At 51.6% G+C, this 16,707-nt stretch overlaps 7 protein-coding genes across 7 annotated transcripts; 3 read left to right on the top strand and 4 right to left on the bottom strand.

Annotated features, from left to right (window-relative positions):
- Positions 1-234: 234 nt before the first annotated feature.
- DACRYDRAFT_17411 (uncharacterized protein) lies at positions 235-609 on the bottom strand (the record flags this gene model as incomplete). The annotated part of the gene is made up of 1 exon (XM_040771281.1): positions 235-609. One exon carries the CDS (start codon positions 607-609, stop codon positions 235-237), a length of 375 nt encoding a protein of 124 aa, XP_040626094.1.
- A 230-nt stretch (positions 610-839) lies between these two features.
- DACRYDRAFT_23810 (uncharacterized protein) lies at positions 840-1,515 on the bottom strand. The gene is made up of 3 exons (XM_040773403.1): positions 1,436-1,515; positions 1,024-1,382; positions 840-973 (listed from the first exon to the last, which is right to left on the bottom strand). Exons 2-3 carry the CDS (start codon positions 1,072-1,074, stop codon positions 863-865), a joined length of 162 nt encoding a protein of 53 aa, XP_040626095.1. The 5' UTR covers positions 1,075-1,382; positions 1,436-1,515; the 3' UTR covers positions 840-862.
- Positions 1,516-5,681: 4,166 nt separating this feature from the next.
- DACRYDRAFT_23811 (uncharacterized protein) lies at positions 5,682-6,303 on the top strand. Its single transcript, XM_040773404.1, has 2 exons — positions 5,682-5,819; positions 5,879-6,303. Exons 1-2 carry the CDS (start codon positions 5,702-5,704, stop codon positions 6,202-6,204), a joined length of 444 nt encoding a protein of 147 aa, XP_040626096.1. The 5' UTR covers positions 5,682-5,701; the 3' UTR covers positions 6,205-6,303.
- A 72-nt stretch (positions 6,304-6,375) lies between these two features.
- Positions 6,376-7,296, bottom strand: DACRYDRAFT_23812 (transcription initiation factor IIA gamma subunit). Its single transcript, XM_040773405.1, has 5 exons — positions 7,171-7,296; positions 7,019-7,106; positions 6,909-6,968; positions 6,677-6,853; positions 6,376-6,624 (listed from the first exon to the last, which is right to left on the bottom strand). Exons 1-4 carry the CDS (start codon positions 7,218-7,220, stop codon positions 6,680-6,682), a joined length of 372 nt encoding a protein of 123 aa, XP_040626097.1. The 5' UTR covers positions 7,221-7,296; the 3' UTR covers positions 6,376-6,624; positions 6,677-6,679.
- A 1,432-nt stretch (positions 7,297-8,728) lies between these two features.
- Positions 8,729-11,367, top strand: DACRYDRAFT_101364 (uncharacterized protein; the record flags this gene model as incomplete). Its single annotated transcript, XM_040767549.1, has 9 exons — positions 8,729-8,969; positions 9,018-9,066; positions 9,112-9,258; positions 9,314-9,389; positions 9,445-9,561; positions 9,611-9,777; positions 9,835-9,955; positions 10,007-10,377; positions 10,428-11,367. The coding sequence occupies 9 exons, from the start codon at positions 8,729-8,731 to the stop codon at positions 11,365-11,367; spliced, it is 2,229 nt and encodes a 742-aa protein (XP_040626098.1).
- A 1,378-nt stretch (positions 11,368-12,745) lies between these two features.
- Positions 12,746-13,835, top strand: DACRYDRAFT_23813 (ribosomal protein L18ae). The gene is made up of 4 exons (XM_040773406.1): positions 12,746-12,767; positions 12,908-13,116; positions 13,319-13,495; positions 13,549-13,835. The coding sequence occupies exons 2-4, from the start codon at positions 12,928-12,930 to the stop codon at positions 13,696-13,698; spliced, it is 516 nt and encodes a 171-aa protein (XP_040626099.1). The 5' UTR covers positions 12,746-12,767; positions 12,908-12,927; the 3' UTR covers positions 13,699-13,835.
- Positions 13,836-13,888: 53 nt separating this feature from the next.
- Positions 13,889-14,998, bottom strand: DACRYDRAFT_117972 (uncharacterized protein; the record flags this gene model as incomplete). The annotated part of the gene is made up of 4 exons (XM_040770501.1): positions 13,889-14,140; positions 14,189-14,441; positions 14,524-14,613; positions 14,680-14,998. The coding sequence occupies 3 exons, from the start codon at positions 14,996-14,998 to the stop codon at positions 14,233-14,235; spliced, it is 618 nt and encodes a 205-aa protein (XP_040626100.1). The 3' UTR covers positions 13,889-14,140; positions 14,189-14,232.
- Between the last annotated feature and the right edge of the window lie 1,709 nt (positions 14,999-16,707).

Here is a 16,707-nt window from a genome sequence, read left to right on the forward strand (position 1 = left end):
GATGGTCTCTCTACATCTTCATGAAAGAATCAATCATTATTGGCCGTGGCCCTGGCGGTCAATGCACCGATCATTCCACTCCGACTTATCGGCCGGTCCTTCAGTGAAACATACGTCAAGCGCCGTGAAGCAGGGTGATGTTGTACCACTTTACAACAAGCTCGCGGGTCTATGAACTGGATCTTCCTCATTGTCGTGGCATAATCCTGCGATTGACAGGTTATTTATGCGGTATCACCATTTAGGCCAGGTCAAGAGGCTGCCCACCGGAAGCAGTAGTGGAGAAGGTGCACGCCGCAATAGATTTCGAAACGCCTTTGAGTTCGCACCACCGCCGACGAACGCATTGCGGGGCGTGGAGTCATCTTCCCAGCCGTCGTGCTTGGTTGTGAGCTCTTCATTTTCCTCCAACACCTCTTCTTCCTCTTCAGCATCGACGTCAGAGGGAGGTGGCGATGGATCTTCAGGGAGTTCATCAACAGGGTGATACACATCAATTGCATCTTTACTCTCTGCACGTATGGCGTGGCTCTTGCCCTTTGTGGAGTCCCTCTCCTGACCCGAGCCGGTCTCTTCCAAGTCCGAAAGAGGGCCTTCGAACAGCTCCATTAATGGATAAGTCAAACGTATAAAATTATTGGGATTTACAAGCACAGGTACAGGTAGAGGAATGAGCACTAACTGATTGTTTTGGGAGGATGCGTCAGGCAGGGAAACCAGGGTCGTAAAATTCAGTGTAAAAGCCGACAATTACGTACTTCCCGGATATCTTTTACCTTGACGATTCTCCGACTTGTTCGGCCCATGATCCTTCGAACAACCTGCCTATCATTTTTTCTGTTTGAGGGACCATGGAAATCCATCAGATACTTGAAAAGCTCTGTATCACTGCGCCGTGATCATCGGCGTTCGGCACCTGCGGGGCGTGAGAAATGGGATCTTGCACTGTACTTCCCACATCCAACCACGAACGGTGCTTTGTCAACTGCGCGATGCCGTATCACCATCTGATTTGACTCATAGAATGCAACTTCTGAAGCCATTTCGATTGGTATTGTGACAAATATGAGTCATTGCTTATAAAGTGTCGACGTCAGTATCTCTGATCGGTTCTCGGACCGCCATCGTCCCAGCTCTCGGGCTGTGCAGCTATGTGTTTCACAAGCACTGTGCTTTATTCCGCAGTATCTTCTCCGTCAGCCTTTCTCGTAGCCCAAAGGGATATAACAAGCGCAATGGCAACGGCTCTACTCCATAGCGCTGGCCGCACCAACATCATCCCCAACCACATACTCCGCTCCAGACATACGCCATTCTTTTTCCCCAACCACCGCTCCCCACGAACCTTTCTCGATTCCCGAGACATTATCACAACATGCGATGTAAGTAATATTTTGGTCCTTTATTGAGCGGCACATGAACCCGAATGTGCTAGTCTTCAGCCCATTGGTCGCTTTAACCGTCTTTGTCGCGTTTGTTTCTGCTGCACCAACGCCCGTTCCCGACGGAGATCCCCCCGACTGCAAAGCAAAGAAGGCGTGGTGTCACGATCCCAAATATGCTGCCATCATGAGGAAGAACTGCCCGCAAACTTGCCACTGAGCAATTTGCAACGATTCGAGGGTGTTATGGTGGGCGAGAGGGAAATAGTGTTCGCCGCCAAAGATGGAACTCTGTTTTGCGAAGGACTGGACAGATAGCGTATGAGATATCAATCAAGGAATGGATCGGTTATACTCCACACGAATTCTGCGCAAGTGACTGGTGAGAACCAGACGAAAAAAAGGGGGCATCGCGACAATGGTCAACTGTCCAGAAAAATCGCAGACGCTCAGTCATTGACAACCTCAAGTCAAATCCAACTTATCTGTGAGACATATTCTTTTGATTACTTGTCGGTGTCGTTCCTTTCTCATAGGACCCCAAAGAGCGCTAGTACCGCATTTCAACTCCATCATCTTTACAACGGACAGCCACATCAGCTTCTACATTGCTTTCTCGGAAGCACTGCTCCATCTCGGAACTCATTACGACAAATGAACGTCAATATGCATCGCTTACGTCATGAATGGGAAGTCAGATGACTTTCCATCCAATGCTCACAAGCATTCGTTTCATGCGACCAGTATTTTGTTGCCACAGTGCCTGCTCTCTAGATTGAGTTTGCGGCACATTGGGAGGTAGATAAAGTCGCAATAGTTGAGCTGTACTTGATAACGCTGGTCGCCGAAGCCACCAAGAACAAGATTCTTCATACATTCACCACCCTGAATATCCCTTTCCCCATACTACCGTTCTTCATCAGTCTTGATCCCGGGGACATTCTTCCAATCTGCAGTGTAAGACAACGTCTTGTCCTTGTTGAGTGCTTGATGGACAGAGGTATACCAGTTTTCGGTCCATTTACCACGGGGTACCAGATATCTGAAGGCTCTGAAGGTATCAACCGTCGAGATAGATTGGTGTTCTCTGAACAGTCCGGCTCCATAGTAATGCCGTTATAGAGAGGAAGGCGTAGCAAAACGGGATTTTTCTCGAGAAATACCAATGGTAAGAAAGCAGTATGCAAAGTCGCAGTCTAAGTGTAGAGCAGCAAGATGTGGATAAAAACTGGCGCCAGAATTCGATTGCAAGTCTGTAGTGATTGTAACCGAGTACCGATAGAAAGAAGTTCCATCAGTATTGATTAATCTCTAGTAGTCCGCATGATGGACACGAGCGCGGGACTTACACAAGCACGAACAACACAAATTGCCAGACCCTTCCACGCGTCAGGAACTAGATTTAGGGCAGGCTGCAAGGGTCTGGCATGGTCTGGCCAAAGGACCCAATTAATGCGTGTTGACTCTGCGATCCGCTTATCATTTCTCTGTGGCGTGGGAACATAGGCGACAGACATCAGATCCTTTCTGTTTTGATCGACCGTTGTTGCTTTCCTACGAGACGCAGGAAAGCAACATTGAAAGGGTCTTAGCATTGCATCTCCAAGCCTCCATGACAATGACCTGTCCGGTCCCTGCCCTACACCGGCAGACCCTGCAGCACTTTCACTCACAAATGGCCGCTGCTCCGTCTGGAAAGTTCTCGTGAGAGTGTCACAACTATGTCTGATCCGTCGGAGAACCCCTGCATTCACTCCCCGGGCGCCTGGTGTCAGCGCTAATTTGTTTCATCAACACAACTTCCTACGGCCTCACAACGCTCAGATTCCTCAACATGAAATCTTCTGAAAGGTTAAAAGTCAGGGCACAATGATTCTCGTTATTTCATAGCGCTGGTCGCCCATCGATCTCCCCGACCCTTCCGAAGAGCCCACAATCTTTGCGCACGTCTTTCCCATACGCCGAGAAACTGCTCCATTATGAGATGTAAGCGAACATGTCTTTCTTGTTGACTGCAATACTGATGCCAGTACACCAGTATTCAGCCCACTGCTCGCGGTCACCCTCTTCTCCGCTCTTGCATCAGCGGCACCCATGCCCGTCCCAGCTTCTGACACGGGAAGTAACTGCAAGGACATGAAGTCTCGGTGTAAAGACCCGATCTATATCGACATGATGATGAAGATGTGTCGCAAAACTTGCAATTACAAATGAGATGTCCTTCTCCCCCAAGAAAGTCACCAGACGGCAGTGCATATCTGGTCTGAGGTTGTCATGATGTGGGAGAGCGAAGGCCACGTCCTGGGATTTCAGGCCTTCGTGCGTTCATTAGATGCAAAATTGTGCAGACCGCGATGACAATCAAGCTGCTTTCCCACATTCGCACAAAGTATATGTACGAGTTGAACCATAACCAGAGAAAGTACTATCGATTCCTCGGATCTGGGGCGCAGATGCACGCACGGCATAGGCTGCCCAGAAACACTCTTCATCATGATCTGCACGATGTGATGAACACTCGACAATTTCAAATCGAAAGAAGTCTAGAGATTAGAGGACAGGTGCAGTTGGGTAGTGGGTATTACTTCACTTGTCTCTGGGTCATTCATGATCACACAGTTTCGCTGGGGGGAGAGCTCACTACCGTTATCCATCAATGACCTGACATCCCAAGTGAAACATGGAAAGACTGAAAATTCTTCCTTCAATGGGTTGTTGCATGACGTGAAAGGCCATGTCAACAGAGGCTTCGCGCATCGCATTCCCGTTCCGACCGGAATGACCACGTCTACAGTTGTCACGGATCGACCCCACAGGGAAGTCAATTATATGACGAAGACGGTTCCTCCTTCCTTGCATACGTATATACTGATATGTTGTCGGTTGTCTCCTTATCCATCAAGCAGATGATCTTTCCCGCATCCCACAACATTTTCAGCGACTGAGACTCTTCACACACGATTTCCCCTCAAGGACGGGCATGGGTTTGAGAATACTGTCCAAGTGAAGGACAATGGGATGTTAGAGAGACAGTGACTAAGGAGGTCTTGTTCCAGATTCAACAATGGTGTCGGTTTGGAAGACATGCAGCAAGTGGCCAGCCCTCTGATGAGAGATGCGTTCGATTATTTAAGGGTATCGCACGGTTCCTCGCACCGCATTTCCGTTCCAACCATTATCAGGTGTTTCACAAAACCGGCGCAGTCACATTTGAATTGCAACCTACTTTTCTCACGGATTGCAACTAATCATGCGTTGTATTTGATTATGACAAATGATTGTCCTTCCATATGCAATGTTCACGTAAATATCGCTTGATACGTGTTGGTTGTCCAACTCCCAACAGATCCATGATGTCGTGTCCATGCTCTTACAGCGCAGTTATTGATGAACAGAGTCTCGTCGTACGACTTCAATCTCCTCCGGAGAACCTTCTTCGCGGTGGAAACCAGATAAAAGCCTTCAGAACTACTGTTGTACTCCATAGCGCTGGACGCACAACCTCACTCGCCAAACATCCGATCCTTCACCACCTCGCAACCTTTTCAACGACCAGCCGTCCCTATACACCGTACACCTTCCCATCTCTATCTCAAGACATCCCTCAATCATGCGCTGTAAGTAGAAACATTGTCTTGATCGATGGAGATACTGACGTGAGCACGACAGTCTTCACCTCATTCTTGGCCTTGACACTCCTCGCGGCGCTGGTTTCCGCTGTGCCGGCGCCGGGCGGCCCGATCTCCAGAGTCGATGGCCCCGAATGCAAGAAATTCGCCCTCAAATGCAAGGATAACAAGTGGAAGACGTACTTGCAGAAGATGTGCCCTACCGTTTGTGGTGCTCAACCTTGAGTCGTGGCCTTCTATGACGCAACGCCAGCAAACGCAGAATTGAGAGGCAGCAGAAGGGAATAGTGTACCGATTTGATCCTTTAGAGGTCATAAGCAGCGTGCAATGTGTAGAGGAGCTGTATTGTTGTTATCCTTTTGCATTCCCACGTCTGCGCAAGTGACAGTCAAGAAATTCGAAAGGAGACGCCGGAGATTGATCCGGATTATGCGACGTTAAAGATGGTGACTGACAGTGTCTCGTTCCGTGTTTATCAATAATCTTCATTTAGCAATATGAAACATGTCAAGCAGCGTTGTACCAGAGTAAGCATACGAGGAAGGTTGAGAGACGGAGCCCGAGAGAGATGCACCAATTCGGAGCCGAGTCTCCTAGTGGCTATGCATAAGCCTTCTTGCATTTTCGAGCAGCCGACAATTTCAACGACTGATTCATCGAGGGACGCCGTATACACACCCACCCATAACATGACCTCTCTCTGGATTGGAACCTCGCGCTCAGCGCTCTTCCTACGAAATGGCTCGCTCGTCTGTACGCGACACGCACGGCGAGGTATGGCAGTCAAAGTCCCTTCCAAGCCTCCTCGTGCGTCCCTACTTTCCTCCATACCTAGATAGAGCTTCACGTATATGGTGACTGAACAGCAACATCCTCTTGTCCTCCCGGTACCGTGTTAACGGGAATCCAATACCTTAAAGACGCCCCTCCGGTAATCGCTATGCCCGACACCGACTACCCGGCATGGCTCTGGACCCTCTTAGACGAACCTGCCAAAGCCGGAGCGAAAGGGAAGGGCAAGGGAAGAGTAGCCCCACATAAGACGGAGGATGGCGCAGAGGAACTGGACGAGAAGGAGAGAGAGAGACGGAGGATTCTGAAAGATGAGGAGGAGCTGACGGCGCAGAGAAAAAAGATGAGGAAAGAGAGTAGAGAGAGGATCAGACAGCAGAATTTTATGAAGACGACTTAGGTGTTCCCTGGGATGTGGAAGAGATGAGGGCGGTGTGTCTCTGGGGAGTGGATAATGAGGTTGTCCGTTCCTCGGCGTTGATTGTAATAATGATCTCTTCATCCCCGCATTCTTGATATCACCCCGTCATCGGATCAACAGGAAGGGATATGAACGAAATTTACAGGATGAGTGAATGGAATTAGTATACATATGCATACCGGCTACTAATAGTACAGGCTGATAGCATCTATATCAGTTGTGTGTGCGTATATGATGTTGGTCTCTGGGAACTACGTCGGTAAAGAGGCAATCGCCGGGAAGGAAAAGCAGAGCAGAACAAATGAGCAGTGACATCCATATCGAGCATATCGATGTGTACAGAGGAGATGCATGCATGCATAAAGAGACGAGTCTCGTTTCGGGCGCATACATCTCCGTCTGCTTCGCGCATCAGCCCTATCTTCTTCAAAACCGTCATAGGCGGACGTACCCACTATCCCTGGTTCGGCTTTGTCTTCGCCTCAGCCGCTGTTGCCTGTTCTGACTTGACAGCGATAATCTTGACCTTGTCTGCGGTAACAAGCTCGCCGCCCTCGATCTTGAAGCTCGGGTTCTTGACAAAGAACGTCCACACGTCGTCGCACAAACGGTAGGTGCTCAGGTGACCCTGGATGAGAAAGTTGGCTCACTAATGCAGACCAAGTGATAGGGGCGAGACGAACCTTGAGAGAGGTCTTGAACTTGACGTGCCTGTTCAACGTCTCGGTCGTCGCACGATCGAACTGCACCAAGCTGAGATCCGTCCGGGGCACGATCTACGAGTATCACACACCTGCATGAGTACCTTGAACGCCAGCTGAGGAGTGATTAGTCCATCTTGTATGAGCTCGTCCAGCGAGTCCATCAGAGCGCGGCCGATCCTATTCGTGCCCGAGTGCCGGCGAGTTAGCAACGTTCCTCGTCCGATAAACAAGATATGCGTACGAAGCAGACCGGTAAAACTCGTAGTACTTCGGCTCAATGCGATAGGACATCTTGTGCGTCCTATCAAGCTGCTGAGCAGTGTGAAGAGTGATATTAAGAGTAGAGGGGGGAGGACACGGTGGTCGTACCTGCAAGGCTTGCAGGTGACGGGCGGATGCGCAGACCGAGTTTGGGGGTCGGCTTACGTGAGCCCCGTGGCGTCAGAGGCACGTGAGTATGTTTCCGTTTTGAGCCTCCGACGAAAAGAAGCACACCACCGAGCACCGAAAAAGGCGCTCATGCAGCCACGTTGAGTAGGTGATTGTTCTATCACAAGCCAAGCTTGCTTCTTTCGCGCTCTGCCTAGCGTCTGGACAATCACGCAGAGAAGTGTCCGGAGATACTCGGTCGAAGCCAGGGGAAATGGCTTCCAGAATAAGGCGAACGACACTCTGGAGAGTTCAGGGTTTCATTTCTGTGGCACTCTTCACACTCCTCACTTACGCCAGAAGGCAGCTCTGGTCACAAAGACGGGAAATAGCTAGTCCCAAATACGGCGACAGGCACGATGGGTGTGGCCCTGACGGCGTGCTTGCTGTGATATGCCTTGAAATCCTCGCTCTCAACGCCTCCGACTGACGTATGCTGAATACCCCTCGTCCGTCAACCGCTGGCTTACTCTGTCGTCCTCCATCGCTCCACACGAGTCTCGCCTCATCCCCTTGTGGGCCCTCCTCTTGCTATCACACGCGGCTTACCCTCGTCTCCGAGATCTATACTCCTCCTCACGCAGCCGGCGGAATGGCGCGTCCGGTTGCGCAGTTCTCACTTCCCATCAACGGTGGTCTTCCCGGTGGTGCTCGGAGCCGCTATTCATTCCGAGCAGCAAACAGCTAACGCAACTCTACTAGTAGAGGCACATCTCTTTGTCGATTCATACCCCTGACCGGACCTTTGCCGGAATAGCCGAGGTGGGAGATGTGATTCAGGACAAGGGTCAGTATCTGCCCCTCATAACTCTTTTCTGCCCTCGATCACTCCCTCTGCTCTTCACATCGCGATCCCTTGCTAACCCATCGCCGTGGTCGCTCCTTCTTGACCTGAACCTCTTGACTTGTCTCTATCATGCTGCTGCCTAGGGGTCGATGACGAGGATCAGCTTCTAGAGATCTCCCTACCCGGAGGCAGATTCTGGCGGCTTTTTGCACAAGACACTCCCAGTCACTTCACTGCGTCTATGCCACATCCCTGAGCCTCGATCGCACTTGCCTTTGAGCCTTCGTATTTCCGCTCTTGCTACTCGGACTCGTGACTCCCTGTCGATTTCAATGTCCGCTTTGGTACACTTGATGTCCGGATCGGACTGCTCTGGATCACCTGTCGTACCGTACACCCCCTTCTCATGGATATATAAAGATCATCGTTGTATGCCAACTTTGCTCTCCATCTCTTTCCATCCCCTCTCCATATCTCACTCCCAAAGGATCATCGACAAACTCTCAGCGCAAGACACTGTGTGGACACCTCACTCCAACACACGTCCGCAGCTTCACCATCAGCTACACTCCTCCGCTACAATATGCTTCCTACCCAGTCTGCCGCGGCTATCGGTATGGGGATGACGAGGAAAGTGATGGGAGGAGGAGTTCCTCCTACCCCTATCACACCCTCCTCCTCGGCTGCCAACCTCGCTGCTCTGCTCAACACCCCCCAGAGTCTGTCTACTACCCAGCAGTTGCAGCGTGCTCTCGGGCTTCCGACTCCTCCCTCGACTGTGCAGCGCACTACTGTGAACTTGCCTAACTCAGCCACAGGCCAGAGTAAGTCCTCTCACTCTCGTGTAGGTGGGTACTAACACAGGCATATAGCCACCCCACAGTCGAAGCCGCCTAACGATCCGCTGTTCAATCCCAAAAAGTACGTCCTGAGCTGAGTATATGCACCCTCCTGACACACATATAGCACCACCAATGTGTATGTCAACAACCTTCCTCTGCATACGCCTGATGAGGCATTATTCCGCCTCTGCTCTCCTTACGGTAAAGTACTCTCTGTCCGCGTCTTCCATCGCGAGGACGCCCCCGTCCCTGGGTCGTACGGCTTTGTTCTGTAAGTATATGCGCGTCTATCTACTTTGTTTCGATGTTCACGTATATTCCTCAAGGTTCGAGACTCTTGAGGATGCTCGGAGGTGCATCGTTGCCCTCCATCGCTCTAGGTATCAAGCTTCCTTCGCCAAGGTCTGTCTTCTCTGCTTCCGCGATTAGGCACAAACTCATCTGGTGCCGCATATAGACCAGCAAGGTTCCCAATCCTTTGCTTGCTGATCAGCTTCTTCTTCCCTTTGTTGGTGCGCGTGATGACGCGTCGAGCTTGCACGTCCGTGGCCTGGCTAAGAACACTGATCAACATGTAAGTGCACTGTTTCGCAACTGAGACTTGTATCTTATTTCATCGACAGACCCTTGAGCTGCTGTTCGTTCCCCACTTCGTCATTTCTTTCCGCCTCGGAGATGAAATGAACGATGGTACTGTTGTGTGGCCGACCATCGACCGTGAGATAACCGGAAAGGAGAACATATCTCCTGAGCAGACTAAGGATGTGAAATGGAAGGTCGCTCTTATCAGGTTCGCCCATCTAGCCTGCGTACCGGATTGCAGTCGCTAACCTCGGTTGTGGCACAGATTGAAAGATCATGACACTGCTGAGGAAATGATCGACAAACTCGATGGCGCTTATGTTCGCGGATCCGAAACCCCTCTGAGCGTTCGATTTGCCGAAGCTGGTGCATGGCGTCGTGTGGGTGTAAGCCGAATAGGCCATTTGATGTTCTAAGCTGAATCGATTCTCCTAAAGAGCAATCGCCCGAAATCCGTCTTTCCCGGATATGGCGAAGAAGGACGCCTCAATGACGCTGGTTGGGTTGGCGTAGACCTCCCCAGTGCATCTAGGGCTCAGCCCAATCTGGCGTTCTTCAACATGGGTCTCGGTACGATGGGGATCCAGCAACCCGTTCCTCAGCAACAACAGCAGCAGCAGATCAACCGGCCGGGACTTGGCACCGATCACTGGATCAGCATGAACGACGTCAGCAACATCCCCGCCTTCGGTGTGAACGACTTGGTTGGACTTCGTGGCCTACAGAACTTGAATACGCTAAATGGGCTTCAAGGTGTTGCGAACTTGCAAAACGCGGCTGGGCTTGCCAATCTGATGCAGTCGTTGAAGTAGGTCTTGCAGCAGCTACAGGATGTGCTTTCCCTGACCCTCATCTCAGCTTGAACTCGCAACTCGGGCTTTCCAACACCCTCCCTCTCAATAGCCGCAACGGCCTCGGTAACCTTGACACTAATGCGCTGAATGTTCTTGGCCGCCAGGATCTGTACGGACCCGCCTTGTTCACTCCTGCTCAACTTCAATCGCCTGTCTCTATCCGCAATCCGAATGCTCCGAAGTTGTCCTCCCCAAACGGCAAGCAGACCCACAATACCCCAAATGACTTTCGTACGTCTTCCCACGGCACTTCGGCCAACACCAACATGAATTCGAATATGACTGGCACGCCTACCAGCTCAGTTGTTCGCGCCCCTCCTCCATCTCCCTGCTCTCCTCAGAACGGACGCTTGGCGTCCGGTACTGTCTACACGCCCCAGTCGTTCCTCTCGTCGCTCCCCGCCATCCCTGAAGCGTTCGAGGACAATGCCCACCAGAGCCAGAAGCTTAACGAAGCTTTGGCCGCGCAACTCCTTGGCACGAAGACCGTTCCGCTTGTCGTCGAACCCAAGCACGATGCGGGCATTCATCACAACAACAGCGCGGCCCCCAGCCACATGCTCACTCCTCAGTCATCTGTGCCGTCTTCTCAGGCTTCTTCTCAGCCCGTTTCTCCAGCCATCTTGACCGCCCCGGGTTTCCCAGGTGCAGCTGACAACAAAATCAATGTCGATCAATCCTCCGCACAAATAATGAGCCAGGGCATGCCCGCCCAGCGTCCTCGCACTCCGGCGCGCGGCGTCGGAGCCACTATCAACATGCCTTCCGCGCCTGCTGCTGCCCACTTATCTGACAAAATCATCGGGTCTGAAATGTCGGCCATAATGCCCGGGTCTTCTATGGACCACATCGTCAAGACGAGCGGTGGATATCATGGAGCGATCTCCGCTCCCAGGCCCATCGCCGTCAAGGATGACAAATCACCTTCGCAGGTTGACGCTTGAATCTATTAGCGTGCTCATCCACATAAGAGAACTTTTTCGGTTCTTCAAGACTATGATTCTGTCTCTCGTGCACGTTCGTCTATCGCGGCTCTCGTTCTGTATTGTTTCACCGCCATTTCGTCTTTCTCAAGCTCGCGTCACCTCATCGATTCCCAACAATCTGCACTACCCCAATCATCCATTCCCGTTTCAAATCATCTCAGTCAAAAACCAATCATCAATGTCCGGCATGTCCCATCCACTCATGATTGTGACCATTTTCATCAACGGACCCAAAAAAGTATCATTTTTCATTCTCGCTGCGATGCCACCATCCTTGTAATCATTGATCATAAAGCAAAAGCTACGCAGTATCAGTATCATCGTATCAATGCATTGTGTTACACGTGTATGGCTGGTGACCTTTTCGTCTGCGCCCTCGATGTATCCCTGAATAGTTCGCCTCCCATTGTGAGTTCAGAACATTGCTTGAGCAGCGGGGTGATACTGAATCTTCCCAAAACCTTCAAACATTGGACCGCTGCACAATCCCATATATCGTGGCCCTGATGCGTGGGCAGACACGCAGTCTGGACTGGATCTAATAGGAGATCCGTTGCGAAGCAAATGCAGCGGTATAACGAAGTTCACTTGTGGAGATATTCAACTTAAGTCCAAGCCAGATCCAAGCACTAGATCCGAGCTGAAGATTCCGGCTTTTGGAGAACTTCAGATCAGCCGTCTCCTAGACTGGTGGCATACATGCTCTACATGCTAAGAGAAAACGAGGCGTCGTCGAGTACCCGAATTGGCTTAGTCAAGATGAGCGCACCTCTATCACTTTAAGTGTTCCTTCCTGACATTTTCCTAGAATGGGAGAACCTCCTTACGCGAATGCTCGTAACCAATCCGGCACTGGGGGCAACTTTGACCGAAGTGCTCAATCATCCCTGGATGGGGCGGCCACGAAGTACAGGTTACGATAGAGCGACTGGAACTGATGTTGAGTACGAGCGTCGATCAGTTGTTCCCTTCAAGATTGCGAGCTATTGAAAGGATAACTGGATGCCGAAGGAGAAGATGGAATTAGGCAATGCGAGGTTGAAGACCGGGAAACGAGGAGGACGGCGAAGGTGACCAAGTCTATGGCTCAACTGTATCGAGCGGCGTGATGATAAAAACGAAAGACAAATTATTGCAAGCTTGGTAATTCGAAGGTTGACAGATAATAATGAAACAATATTGCGGTTCTCTGAGTCGTCGAGGTTGCTACAAGAGGCACGCTCGCGGAAACAAAATCCTAAAGAAGCACGAGACTTTTTGAGCGGATGTTTTCCCAGTGGCGGTGCACTCCCTCAACGAAGAATTGACAAATACTTTCGAGCTCATCGTCCTCACCGTCAGCGTCGGCATCGACAACAGTGAGTAACACCCCCTTTGAACTCCTTCATCGACGACGCCGTTCGACCACTGGAGAGTGTCCGCATCACCCAGTGTGTTGAACTGTGTCTTGTCGCCCCTTCATCCGCTGGATTGAACACCGCTGACCTGGCTGCACCAGACCCTTCCCGACAACCAGCAATGCCTATCATCAACGAATACCAAGTGCTGGGCCGCCATCTGCCCACCGATGCGGACCCCACCCCCCGTCTGTTCAGGATGCGCATATTCGCGCCGAACGATGTTGTCGCGAAGAGCAGGTTCTGGTACTTCCTTCGAAAGCTGAAGAAGGTCAAGAAGGCGAACGGTGAGATCGTCGCTGTCAATGCTGTGAGTCTACATTCATTCACTGGGCTGCGTTGGGAGGGAGGAGGTATTGGCTTCAATTGCGGAGGCGGTGGGAGTCAGGAGGTTGGGCGAAAGGTCGTTACCTGGCCGTCGCAGGCCAAGAGGATCGCAAGCCATCCTACCATCCTCTCCTGACGCAGCCCATCCCCTTTCCGTGCACTTTGTAACTAACACTCGCTCCCAGATCTCCGAGCGCAAGCCGCTCAAGGTAAAGAACTTCGGTATTTGGTTGCGGTACGACTCCCGTTCGGGCACACACAACATGTACAAGGAGTTCCGTGCCCTGTCCCGTGCAGAGGCCGTGGCCAGCATGTACCAGGACATGGCAGCACGCCATCGTGCCCGTTTCCGTTCCGTTCACGTACGTACCCGTCTACCGAACATCCGGTAGAACCATGCTGACTGGGTGTGCAGATCCTCCGCGTGCAGGAAATCGAGAAGACCGCAGATGTGAAGCGTCCCTACATCCGCCAGCTGCTCGAGCCAGGCCTCCGTTTCCCACTCCCGCACCGTGTTACCAAGTCTCGCTCAAAGTTCGTCGCTGTCAGGCCGAAGACGTTCTGAGCGGTTTTGTGAGTTTGAGCAGGGGCTGGGCTGGGGTGTATTGCTGAGGAGACTTCGAGCCAAAATTACCCATTTACTGTATGCGCTACCTTGCGAGTGTTATGCAATTTATGCGTATGCGATCATGACTCAAATGCGTTTCTTGTCCCCTTCATCTCGTGGGCCGGGATAAGTTTATAACAGGTGTGAAGTCATTCATAAGTCGAGTATCTATACTACAAGGAAGCACATAATCGCGTCCATCCCAGTCGCCAGCTATTCAACGCCGCCTTCCAACGGAGCAAGATCAACCGAGCCTAAACTGAAAAAGGGATGGGTAGCGGTGCTAGTGCTACAGGGAATCGTGAACGTTAGGTGAGTCGTTAGTGATTGTACGATAGAGATGAAAGAGTGTGTGGGGATGGATGGGTATAAAGCGGCTTCCGAGGCAGGGAAAACATATCTTGGGATTATCAGCTAGCAGTCCATAGGGAGCTGTGATCGCACATACCCCAGCCTGAACCTCAAGAGCCTCAAGGTGTGGTCCAAAAATCATCACATTACCACACAACCCCCACAACACCCTACGCCTTCCTCGTCCGGGCTCTCATCGCCCACCCCAACACCTACGACGCTCCCTGCCGTCTTCTTATGCTTCTTCGAGGCTTTGGAGGAGTCGACGGGCGGGACGAAGGACTTGATGCTTAAGTGGACTATTGGCGGTGGGACGGAGCTGCCAGAAGGGAGGGGGAGAAGGTTGTTTGCTGTTAGGCAGAGAATAGCAGTGGGAGGAGAAAGCAGAGGAATGTCAGGAGACTGCGGAAGGTGGGAGGAGAGGGCACGGACAGGCTAGCGTAGAGTCGTCCTGCAGCATCCTCCCCAGATGGAGCAGTCTGAAATAGCTCGGTGAGGGTGGGACTTGCTCGTCTCTCCATTCTGGTGTCATCAACCATAGGCGCATCCATCAGTGAATTGCAAGAGACGGGGGTTGGTGGTACGCACCTACTGGCCAGCTACCCCATACGAGCTCTTTAACCCGTCCGACTGTCGTCTCTGGAGGGAATGAGAACGTCTTCCTCGACCCGCTCAGGAGAAGCAGGGTGATCTGACTCTGGGGTTGCGGGGGCTCAGGCTGAGGGGCTAGAGCGGGAGGTACTATCGCTGCAGGAGCGGGAATTTCTGCAACTGAGGGTTCAACGGGTGCTGGGGTTGGTTGCGCTGAGTCGCACATGACTGGACGAAGGTCGGGTGAGGGTGGTGGAGAGGGCGGGAGAGGGGGCAAGTCGGAGAGCTCAACCTGCCAATTCATTGAGTCAGCCATGGGGATGTGGGGTAGAGCAGTGCAAGATGCGAGGGACGTACGGTGTGGGTTTAAAGAACTTGTTGGATATCTATTCAGTCCAGTGACGAGATTTGACAGAGTGATCGACCGCGGAGCGGTGAATGTTCTTGCTGGGCTGAGTGTCCGCGGAGTGCTGAGCTGTGAAGAGTGGCAGATGTTGCCTATACGCCTTTGCCTTGCTGGTGGGCCGACGCTGTCGGTGGTAGGATAATGGATGGCGACGACGAGGGAAAAAGCAGGTGGAAGGAAGCTGCCAACGACGAGCGACGGTGGTACGGATGCAGGCGACGTTCCGCACGCGTAATCGACGCTCCCGACCAACGACAAAATCTTGCACCGCCGTGATGTGACGTCCCTTGGTCCTGATCTATTGATCGGCCTCTGATCTCTGAACGATACGGCGACGAATTCGTAAAGAATAGACTGCGCAGAACGGTAAAAGGATAGCAGGGGATACGGTTATGAGGAGGAGGAGAAGGAGGCACGAGGACTACGGGTGGCGTGTGAGAGGCGCCTCGGTGCTTGGCTGGCGTCGACACGCCCCTTCGGTCACACTTGTTTCTACACTCGAACCACTCGGTCACTCAAGGCCAGACCACTACTTGCAGTCCGATCTTGATAGACAAGTAAATATGGATCAGGCAAAATTACCGCTTCGATGCTGGCGGGCTCCTCGGTCGTCTGACCGCTCTTCAACCGTGTCTTTATCCGTTCCTCGTGGGGGAAGCCTTGGGACAGGAAACCCACAGAAGGAAATCGAAGAATAGGAGTTCTGTGAGGTGACGCTCGCCGAGAAGTTCTGAGATAGGAGAGCAATCTCATTATCACCATTTTCCCTCGCTGATAATTATCAACACCCTTAGTGACATCCCCTCAACGGCAATGAATGGAGGTATCCTATTTGCGGATTCACCACTCCGTTGTCCTGTTTCCGCCTGCGTGTTTAGAAAGTACGACTGACAGGGAAGAGCAATTTTTGCTAGACCTCCACTCAGCCCCTGCAAGTCTATTCCCGGCTTCCGCTACGAAGGATAACGAACCTACCCCTGTTCTGATATCAACTTTACCCGACTGCGCTGATGAGCAAACTCATTATCAACCCCGCACAATTGGTAATGCGAAATGCGGGGTTGCAGCGCTTATCTTCATATCTTCGAGTCCAGAGCTTGGCAGGAAGCAGGGACTTCAGCGATATCAATCTGCTTCTTTCGCTGGCTCACGTGCGCGTTTCCCAAGGAAACAATAGATTCTCAAGCACCCTTGGCTCAAATACATCTTGACAAGTCGATGCTCTTCGTAAATGGGAAATGGTATCTGCTTGTGCACACAACGCTTGGGTGGTCTCGCTCTGCTGGCTTCCCAGTTCCTGTCCAACCCGGCTGGAACAGCTCGCGGACGGAATGTGTTGTTATAAATATAGATTGGTCTAGGTGTGTGCGTCGCGGGAAAATTTAGCGAAAGTCGCTGACGTTGTGTGCATCATAGGCCTAGATTATGTGACAACTTTCTAATTCAGTGCGCGATAATATTGGAACCGTGCACTGGCTCAAGGGCAGCGTTAAAATCTCCCACAGCAGCATACTTCCTTTGAAACCTCTCGGAAAAGAAGACTATTTTCAGGATCTGTCGAAACGTGTTGTGGCTATTATAAATCCTGTATGGTGCGTTGAATACGGTGCTTATCTACG

This window comes from Dacryopinax primogenitus (assembly GCF_000292625.1).
Source record: "Dacryopinax primogenitus strain DJM-731 SS1 chromosome Unknown DACRYscaffold_16, whole genome shotgun sequence".
NCBI lineage: Eukaryota > Fungi > Basidiomycota > Dacrymycetes > Dacrymycetales > Dacrymycetaceae > Dacryopinax > Dacryopinax primogenitus.

What these genes read in the sequence shown, in the direction of transcription:
- DACRYDRAFT_23810 (XM_040773403.1), bottom strand. Translation starts at nt 1,074, where the DNA reads ATGACTCATATTTGTCACAATACCAATCGAAATGGCTTCAGAAGTTGC. An exon ending in ATGGCTTCAGAAGTTGCATT is followed by an intron (nt 974 to 1,023) that starts CTATGAGTCAAA and finishes TTGACAAAGCAC; the next exon opens with CGTTCGTGGTTGGATGTGGG.
- DACRYDRAFT_23813 (XM_040773406.1), top strand. Translation starts at nt 12,928, where the DNA reads ATGCCTATCATCAACGAATACCAAGTGCTGGGCCGCCATCTGCCCACC. An exon ending in AGATCGTCGCTGTCAATGCT is followed by an intron (nt 13,117 to 13,318) that starts GTGAGTCTACAT and finishes ACTCGCTCCCAG; the next exon opens with ATCTCCGAGCGCAAGCCGCT. An exon ending in CCCGTTTCCGTTCCGTTCAC is followed by an intron (nt 13,496 to 13,548) that starts GTACGTACCCGT and finishes CTGGGTGTGCAG; the next exon opens with ATCCTCCGCGTGCAGGAAAT.
- DACRYDRAFT_23811 (XM_040773404.1), top strand. Translation starts at nt 5,702, where the DNA reads ATGACCTCTCTCTGGATTGGAACCTCGCGCTCAGCGCTCTTCCTACGA. An exon ending in AGTCCCTTCCAAGCCTCCTC is followed by an intron (nt 5,820 to 5,878) that starts GTGCGTCCCTAC and finishes GTGACTGAACAG; the next exon opens with CAACATCCTCTTGTCCTCCC.
- DACRYDRAFT_23812 (XM_040773405.1), bottom strand. Translation starts at nt 7,220, where the DNA reads ATGTCCTATCGCATTGAGCCGAAGTACTACGAGTTTTACCGGTCTGCT. An exon ending in GAGTTTTACCGGTCTGCTTC is followed by an intron (nt 7,107 to 7,170) that starts GTACGCATATCT and finishes GGGCACGAATAG; the next exon opens with GATCGGCCGCGCTCTGATGG. An exon ending in CGTTCAAGGTACTCATGCAG is followed by an intron (nt 6,969 to 7,018) that starts GTGTGTGATACT and finishes AGCTTGGTGCAG; the next exon opens with TTCGATCGTGCGACGACCGA.